General features: G+C 56.1%; 1 protein-coding gene and 1 long non-coding RNA gene across 2 annotated transcripts in view; both read right to left on the reverse strand.

The window, feature by feature from the left end:
• LOC103596442 overlaps positions 1-626 on the reverse strand; it is a 2,536-nt gene extending 1,910 nt beyond the window's left edge. The window contains exons 1-2 of the long non-coding RNA XR_551048.1: positions 567-626; positions 165-317 (exon numbers count right to left, since the gene is read on the reverse strand). This is a non-coding gene — a long non-coding RNA (uncharacterized LOC103596442). The remainder of the gene's footprint in view (positions 1-164; positions 318-566) is intronic.
• The window catches only part of ITIH4 (inter-alpha-trypsin inhibitor heavy chain family, member 4), a 17,177-nt gene that overhangs the window by 6,081 nt on the left and 2,422 nt on the right, over positions 1-8,674 (reverse strand). Inside the window, exons 3-14 of the mRNA XM_008580084.1 lie at positions 6,858-6,962; positions 6,570-6,732; positions 6,320-6,430; positions 5,701-5,829; positions 4,934-5,050; positions 4,509-4,677; positions 4,302-4,427; positions 3,938-4,119; positions 3,670-3,855; positions 1,856-1,995; positions 1,448-1,602; positions 1,051-1,153 (exon numbers count right to left, since the gene is read on the reverse strand). Of these exons, the coding sequence (XP_008578306.1) occupies positions 1,051-1,153; positions 1,448-1,602; positions 1,856-1,995; positions 3,670-3,855; positions 3,938-4,119; positions 4,302-4,427; positions 4,509-4,677; positions 4,934-5,050; positions 5,701-5,829; positions 6,320-6,430; positions 6,570-6,732; positions 6,858-6,962 (1,686 nt within the window). The remainder of the gene's footprint in view (positions 1-1,050; positions 1,154-1,447; positions 1,603-1,855; positions 1,996-3,669; positions 3,856-3,937; positions 4,120-4,301; positions 4,428-4,508; positions 4,678-4,933; positions 5,051-5,700; positions 5,830-6,319; positions 6,431-6,569; positions 6,733-6,857; positions 6,963-8,674) is intronic.

Below are 8,674 nucleotides of genomic sequence, written 5' to 3' on the forward strand. Positions count from 1 at the left end.
GCCCGTCCCGTCCCGCTCGGAGCGCCCCGCGGCTAGCGGCACTCCCGGCAGCCACCCCTGGCCCCTGCGCTTGCTGCCTTATCTCACCCCACTCTACGGGCAGGCTCAAGGAGAGGAGCGTCATGAGGAAAAGGAGGCCCTTAGAGGGTCAGGAAGTGGCTTACAGAAGGCCATGCTGGGTAGCGACTCATGGGTCAGATGGTGAGCGGGATAAGGAGGAAGAGGAACATCTGGGGCATGAGGAGGTCCACGGAGTCCAGATCTCTCCAGGACGCCACCAACTCCAACTCCGAAAGCCGGTGGCAATCTGGCCACTCCTGCTTGGGAAAAGTTGACCCACACATCCTTCTCTCAGGCAGTGTCATGGGTCCCCACAGCCAGGGCTGAGGACCCCACTCCAGGAGTGGGATGTGGAGGGGACAGGTGGCTCCCCCCACCCCACATCCAGCCACTCTGGGGAGCCTCTCCCCCCATAGCCAGGAGATAATCAATGCTGGAACAACAATGGACCCCTCTCTAACTGCACCCCCCAGGTCAGGCCTCCCCTTCAGGGCCACTCAAACTACCTGGTCTACTGAATCCTCTTCTTAGGACAAAGGAAGGGTCTGCATAGCTGCCTCCTAATCAGACACACCTGAGCTTGAGTCCCAGGCCTGTTACCAGCCAGGTGAGCCAGGCAAGGCCCTCCCCCTCCAAAGCCAATAGCAGAGCCCAGCCTGTGGCCGGTCACTACTCTGTCGGTCTGCCCTCCCCACATCCCCTCCTCCTTTGCCACCTGTTAATCTGGACACTCCATCTCCTATGGCATGGGATTTGAAGAAAGAGTAACCTGGAAATCAGTGAGACCTGGGTGTGCTTCTTGGACCCACCTTTCTGGGGCCCCAGCTAGATGGGGACTGTGTTCCTAGTACCCAGGACAGGGACCGAGGGGCAGCCAATATTAGAAGGAAAGGTAACTAAATGTACCAGCATGCTTGGTCAGACAACGCCACCTCCTGGCAGCAGTGCTGGGCTGGAGAGGCCCGGGGCGGACCTGGCCCTCACCAGCACCTCATGGAGGGGTGCACTGAGCCTTGTGACAGTGGGTCACCACCCAGGACACCCTCAGAGGAACTTAGGCCCTTACCTGAGTAGACTTTCCTGTGTCGGTTTTCTGGATAAAACAAAAGTGGGGGCAGGCAGGCATTGTCAGGATGATTTTGGTCAGTTTGAAGTGTTTATGTTTAATCTTGCTTCCTAACCCCACAACCACATAAGTGCAGTGAATTTGGGGAGGCAGGAGACCTGGACTGTTTCCTCATCAGTGAAATGGGATGAGTCTTCTGAGACTCCTGGGAGTCTGTAGATGGCAGGGTTGGGGTCTTGTTGGGAGGCAGGGGGAAGGTGGGGAGAATGCTGGGTCACAACTCTGCTGCCCAGGAGGCTGGAATCCCAGTCCCACACCCACCTTCTTCCACGGGCTTCTCAGCAACTTGAGACTGTTCTTGGCCCTCAGGTTTGGTGACCACCATAGATGTGAGAGGTGTGACAAAGCTGTAGCTGAGTGACAAGTTCAGAGCTCGGGTCTTGAGGGCCTGCCGTTCAGCATCTGATGCAGAAACACTGTAGGTTGAGGACATTGGGGTTCAGGAGGTCGGTGGATGCCTGATTAGGTTTTCCTTTCCATCTGGCCCCTTCTGGGGGGGTCCCCCTAGGAGAGTCTGGAGCTCAGATGTGATACCAAGACCCTCCTTTCTCCATGCTTAGGAAATGCCCCATGCCAGCTCTGCCTGCCCCACCAGAGAAAGGCTTGGGGGGGGGTACTAATGTTGCATGTGGCCCACCCCAGTGGCCCATGAGGGTCAGGGCCACTCACCTGTGCTCCAGCAGTTGCTGGATGGTCAGGTATGCCCAGAGTCTCTCCATGAAGTTGTGGAAGATGTACTTGGGGCTCCGGAACTCCTCCTCCTGCTCTGCCACACTGGACTCCGTTTGGAAAGTGATGTTCTGTTTATGCTGGAAAGAGGGGTCCAACCAGGGCAGGAGTAATGAGGGCCTGAGATCCTGCCCCTGCTGGAACCAGCCTCCTGCAGCTCTCACCTAGAGTTTCCCAAAGCTCCGGCATGCGGGGGCCACCAGCATGAATTTTGCCCTATCCACACATATAGTTATTTATTTGATGTTTTTCCTAATGTGAACTTTAAATAAACTAACACTTTTGACCTGGCCTTATCCCAAGCAATAATATATGTAAAATCATAGGTCTGAGGTATGAGTCAAATTTTGCAGGATACACATGGAAATAAATACGTAAGCTGGCCAGTTAGCTCTACTGGTGAGAGCGTGGTGCTGATAACACCAAAGTCCAGGGTTCGGTCCCTGAACCAGCCAGCAAAAATAAATAAACTAAAATAAAATAAATATATAACTACTAAAACAAACACACATCTATCTGTGAACTACCCTGAGTCACCTTGGGTTCGGCACTGTGGGAACCCCTGGGCTCCAGGCTGTATTAGTACCTACATGTATGGAGTGCTTTCACTGGACCAGAAACTACTCCCACAGTGACTTTATGAGGTGGGCACATGACTCATTCCCATTTTTACACAGGAGGAAACTGAGGCACAGGGAAGTTAAGTGACTTCCCCATGTCTCACCTCTGAGTGGTGGCAGAGGTGGGTTTGAAGCGGGCAGACTGGCCACGTGGCCTGCACCAACAGCTGTGATTTGGCTACTTATCCTGAAACCAGGCCCTGGGTTCCCCATACACATTGCCTTCTCCCCACACATGCTGCCATCCTGTGACAAAAGCCTGGAACATTCCTCCATCGCTTCACCATCTGGGCTCTGCCACCTACTTATCCCTTAGTCTCAGCTGCGCCTTCTCCAGGAAGTCCTTCCCTGATCCCCAGGCCAGGTGCTACTCCTAGTGCTACTCTCCTGAGCGCCTGGGTCTGATCTGTCGGGGACATCCCAGCCTGTAGCTCTTTGTGTGATGATGTATCCAAAGGTTGTCTCTCCCGTGACGACAGGGAAGAGTTGGCCTTGTTCAACACTGGATTCCTGGGACATAAAGAAGGACCTGGCTCAGAGCAGGTGCTCAGTTTCTTTTCGTGGGATGACCAGGACACCCTGGGAGGATGCAGCCCAGGAAGAACCTCACACACGCGGAGGCAGAGAAGGCTGGGCAAGGCCAGGGTGCCACGTGGGGAGTACGGCTCATGCCCCAGCTTCAGTGGGGCCCAGGGTGAGTTGCCTGCCCTACCTGGAGCGCGATCTGCTTAGCTGTGAAGTGGGAGCAGCCCTTCTTGCCCAACTGCAACCTCAGAGGGCTGGTAGGAGGCCAGGAGGGGATGACAACCCTTCCACAACCCTGTCACCTTGTGCTCACAGGCCCAGCAGCGGCACAGATGCCTGCTGAGTGCCCGCGCGTGTGAAGCACAGCACAGGTGCTCCATGGGAATCACCACATTCTCACTGAGTCTCTTCTATGGACCCATGCAGCAGGGACTGGGGTCATCCACAGGGGGTAGAGCGGAAACCCGAGGCTCAGGGCACTTTGGGACTTGTTCACAGCCAATCAGCTGGAGCTTGGCAGGTCTGGGATTTGAACCTGGCCTCTCTGGCTGCAAAGGTGGAGGCTGGCCCAGCTGCTCTTCCCCTACAGGGTAGCTTGGCCACACTCACCATGTGCCCGATGACTTTGGCTGAGAGCGTATCAGGGCTCTGGTCCCGGAGCTTCCCAGCCACTACCATCTCTGAGCCCTTGAAGAGGAGCCGGAAGTTGTCCTGCGTGACCTCCTCCACAGCGTTGCTCGGGTACTCAAAGGCCACCGCCTCCAGCAGTGGGTTGGCCACCTCCTGGTAGAAGTCCTGCAGGGGGGCAGGGGTGTCATGAAGGCTGGGCTGGGGTCTGCCTGCCTCTCTGTGCAGCCCACCCAGGACACAATGGCACCTGGAGCTGCAGGGCGGAGTCTGAGTCCTCATAAATGCGCCGAGCCAGGCCACCGTTGTCCAGCGCCATCTTCTCCAGGAAGGTGTAGCTGACATCAAAGCCGAAGCCCAGGCAGAAGAGGCTGTACTTGTCACCTATGGCTTTCTGCACATTCTTCTGGATCTTCGTGGAGTTGGTCTCCCCTGGACCAATGGGTTTGGAAAGAGGGTGAGAAAACAGTAATTTGCTCAGTGGATATTTCTGGAACCTCAGAGCTGGAGGGGTTCACTGACCCCCTTCCCTGCCCCAGGTCCCACAGCAAGCCTGGGTGCAGCCCATTACTTCCCCTGTGCAGCGTGCCCTGGAGTGGCAGCAGTGCCCTCACCCACGGTGGGGTCGCCGTCAGTGAGCAGGATGATAAGTGAGACGCTCCCCGCGGGCAGCAGCTCATTCCGGTTGTCATTGTCCAGCAGCTTCACGGCCATCAGCATCGCGTCATTGATATTGGTCCCTGAATGGCATAAACTCTCAAGGTGGCTCCCAGGGGGGTACCCTGGAAGCCCACACCCTGCAGGGTGGCAGAAGCACTCACCTCCCAGGGCCTTGATGCTGGCCGCATAGCTCCTGGCCTCGTTCACGTTCTCGGCTGAGGCTGGCACCAGTGATGGCCTCCACTGGGTTGCCTCCATGCTGAAGACGATGAGGTTGAACTGGTCTTTGGGACTAAGGTCATCCAGAATCTTGATTAGGGCTTCTCGGGTCTAGTCAGAGGGAAAGTGGAAAGCAGGGGTGGTTAAGAGGGGTTCCCTGAGTTGTGAGCCCTTGGGCTGGCATCCCTGGACTCATGTCTGGGGTGGTGACACACTCAAGGGGCAGGGGCTACCCCATGCTCTGGCCAATCTCTGCCTCTGAAAGCCCCCACCCAGGAAGATGAGGAGGGTCTGCCTGCTGGACCAGAGCTGATGGTGTGAGGGGCCTGGGAGTCTCCAGGGCCCCTCTCTGGCCCACCGGACCCACCTGCTCGATTTTCCTGCCACTCATGGAGCCGCTCTTGTCAATGACAAAGACCACATTCTTGGGCATTGTGGGCAGGCCTTCTGGGGCAAAGTAGTGCACAAAGTAGCCGTTCTCAATCTGTAGCCAGAGTGAGACCACACCCAGGTGATCAGAACTACAGCCCTGCCCCCGCCCAGCCTCCTCCCCCCAAGTCCTTGGGTTCCTACATACACTCTCCTTGTTCCAACCCCCCCATTTCCATCCCACTGCTAACCTCCCCAAATCCTCATCATTTTTCAGGGTCAGGCTCTCTTGCAGAAGCCTTCCTTGCTCATGCATGGCCCACTAGAACTGTCCCCCCAATTTTACCTCCTATTTTAATATTTAAGGCAGCTTATACTGAAAGGTACAGACATAATAAACCTGACATCCATCAAGATGAAAGACTTTAAAAACAAGGAATAAAGGGGAAATATAATGATGCCAAAAACTTGTGTGAAAGAAACTACTGCAATTGAGCATAAAGCTCAGCTGCAAACTTCCTGGCTGCAAAGGCAAAGAGGGAAACCCCATAGAGCAGCTCTTCACAGAGAAACCTTCTCTGCTTCTGAAAGGGAATAGTTTCAGGAACAACAAAACTAAACCACCTATTGTCTGTCGGTGTCGGCCCCTGGTGCACCCAGCTAAGTAGGGGTGGCTATTTTTATCTTTTTCTAGAACACCCAAGTTAGGCCCTTGAGGATGGACAGATTTTCAGGATGCCCTGATCTTGCCTGGAGTTCACCCACCTGAATGGAGCCCCCGGAGAGGGTCCGGTTCACATCATAGCGGATGATCAAGTTGCCATCTAGGACTGTGTCCTGCTTCTCTGGAGACTTTTGCTGCTGGGAGAGCGTTGGCTTGAACTGGATATGAGCCTAGAGGAACAGCCCGGGCTGAAGTTGGGAGGAGCAGCAAGGCCATGCCAACAACACCCTCCATCCCAGCCTATATACTGGGAAGTCAGAATTTCAGGATGCAGCCGTGGGTCAATATTCCAGGGAATTTCTTTCAGGCTGAACTATTGTGGACTGCTTCTATACAGGGGAGGGAGTGTGAGAGTGAATCCACTGTTCCTGGAGATGTGCAGGCAGAGGCTGGGCTCAGGATACATGCGATCCAGCTATCTCCTCTCCACCTGGTCCCAAGACCCTCACATCAGTCTGCTCTCCAAGCCCTTCCCCCACAGATCTCAGGGTTTACATGAGGACCCACCATCCCTCTCCAGGCCTTGTCCTTCTCATCAGCCAAATGACAGCATGGACAGAGATCTCAGAAGTACCTCCCACTCAGAGAGTCTGCCCAACTGTCCTGCTCTCTGGAAAAAGGCCCTCTGGTGCCCTCACCCGCTGGCCACAGCAGGCCCACCTTGGTCTTGTTCTGTGAGGTGGTGAGGGCCTTTTCTAGCTCGTTGGTCACAAAGGTGCTCTCTGTCTCCAGGAAACTGATGCCCTGGGGCTCGAAGATGTGAATGTCCATCTGGAGGCAAGACGTAGGTCACTGGGTCAGCCAGGAGCCTGGGCTGGGCTTTACAGGAGGCTGAGGGACAAGGAGGAGCTGCTCTCATCAGGGCAGGGGCCACCCAGGAGGCCTCCTGGGAAGAGGCAGTGTCAGGTACCTGCAGGTGCTTGACCAGCTGCTGGGGATGCACTTTCAGCAGTAGCTCATACACCCCCAGATGCCGCTTGAGCAGCTCCTCATACACCAGCTCAAAGGTGACCTTGGCAGCCGGAGCCACACTGACTGACACTTGGAACTGCTCTGTCTTTCTCCCAGTGGCCCTGGGGGAGGAGGGCATCAGTCCTGCTCCTCCAGACCAGGTGGGAGTAAGGCCACTGGAGGTGGGAGCAAGGCTAAGAGCTGAAGGCAGGGGCAGCATGTGCCTATGACCCCCCCCCCCACTCACTTGACAAGGCCGGCACTCTCTCCCTTGGCCACAGCCGCGTGGTACTGCTCCTGGGCTGCAGCCTTTTCCTTGATGTTCCCTGGGTAGGTCACACCATCGATGATCCTGGGCCAGGAGGGCAGGAGTTGTCAGAAGCCTGGTGGGAGGGGGCCCACTCCACTCCTGCCACCTCCAGGGAGCCTCTCTGGGACTTGATGTGCCTCTTGACACAGTGACTCCTGGTTTTGCCTGAGCCCGCCGATATTTATTATGCATCTACTGTGTACGATACCCTGCTCAGGGTGCCAGGTATGGTTGGAGACCTCTGCAAAGATCTCCCCTGAGGCGTGCACAGTATCAGTAAATGTGTGTTTTATGGAAGGGACAGGGGAGGGGCGCTTGCAGAGGAGACAGGGCTGGGTGAAATACTGCCTCTCTTCACCCTTCCAGTCTGGCCCCACATTCTAGCTTGCCCCTTCCACCTCATGGACTGTTCCCAGAGGAAGCCATTAATCACCAGCAGAGCTTTCTGGGTGCACTTGTGCCCAGCCCTGTGTCCAGCCAGGTGGGGCCAAGACTGAGGACAAGGGAGACACAGGGCTGAAGGCTCTGACCCCTTCCCCCTGTGGCTCTCTCTCTCCTCCCTCCCGCCCAGGGAGGGCACTCTGTAGGAAGGCTGGCATCTCTGGAAGTAGGTTTTGGACAACTGGTGTGGACATGCTCCTGGTGACCATCCTTTGGAGCTGAGAAAGAACTGGCCAGCTGTTTCTCTGTTAGGAAAATGACTACTCCAGAAACTCCTCATGGATTGAATAGAGACGTGTCAGGTGAACGTACACCTGCTCCATCTGGGGGTGGCGCAAAACAGGGGTGGTGTGCAGCTGGGACATCAGGACCACATGTCCCTCCTCCCTGACCTTTCTGGTTATAATTTAACCCTGGGCCAGGATAGAGCCGGTGAGTGGGCAGCAGGGCTCCTCCTCCCTAGTGGACAGTTCTCAGATTCTCTCCAGAAGCCCAGCTGGGACTCCTGGCCAGGTCAGGGAGCAGGGAACCCTGCCCAGTGCTTCCCTGTCTCATGCAGCAACAAGACCCGGGTCCAGAGAGGGGTGGTACCAGTCAAGGGCTCTCAGCAGATACGATGGGCTGGGACCTGGCAACCTGCCAGCCCTGGCACCCTTGTTGGAGGCTGGCATAGCCTGTGAGAGTCACGCTGCAAGTTGGGCAGGACAGGACTGGGCCCCAGGGTTGCGAAAAGTGGGGGCTGCTGTAGAGTGGGGGGATGTGCAGTGAGAGAGGGAGGAGCCAACCACAGGGACCCCAGTCTCCACTGCAGTTTTCCAGAGGCCGCAGAGCACACCAGGGACTCCGCCTGAGAGACACTCGCTCTGCCCCACCCACTGCCCTCCCTGTTTCTGGGAGCAGCCTCTCCCCTGTTCTCAATCACTGCGTCTCCGGGGGGCAAGGGACAGACAGAGAGTTCTGTTGCATTTAGTAAACATTGCAAAACCGAGTCAGGAAGAGTGGGGGAGGGTGGCAGAGGACTAAGTATTGTCACCCCACAGAGTCCACAGAAACCCCAGGCATCTTCTCATGTGGCCAGAGCAGAAATGCACTTGCAGTATCCTAGTTTGGGGGTGTGACAAGGGGACCCCTCCTCAAGGCAACTCTCCATTGTAGGGCAGCCCAGGAGGTTAGGAAGTTTTCTGTATTCTCAGCTGGAATCTGCTTTTTGGTGGCTCCCTCCTGCCTGGGTCTGGCCTCAGGATGCCCAAGTTTGTGCTCCTCAAAGCAGAGACACAGATGCTGTGGTTCTCTGCCTGCCACCTAGGCAGCAC

Source organism: Galeopterus variegatus, unplaced genomic scaffold (assembly GCF_000696425.1).
Source record: "Galeopterus variegatus unplaced genomic scaffold, G_variegatus-3.0.2 Scaffold2012, whole genome shotgun sequence".
Lineage (NCBI taxonomy): Eukaryota > Metazoa > Chordata > Mammalia > Dermoptera > Cynocephalidae > Galeopterus > Galeopterus variegatus.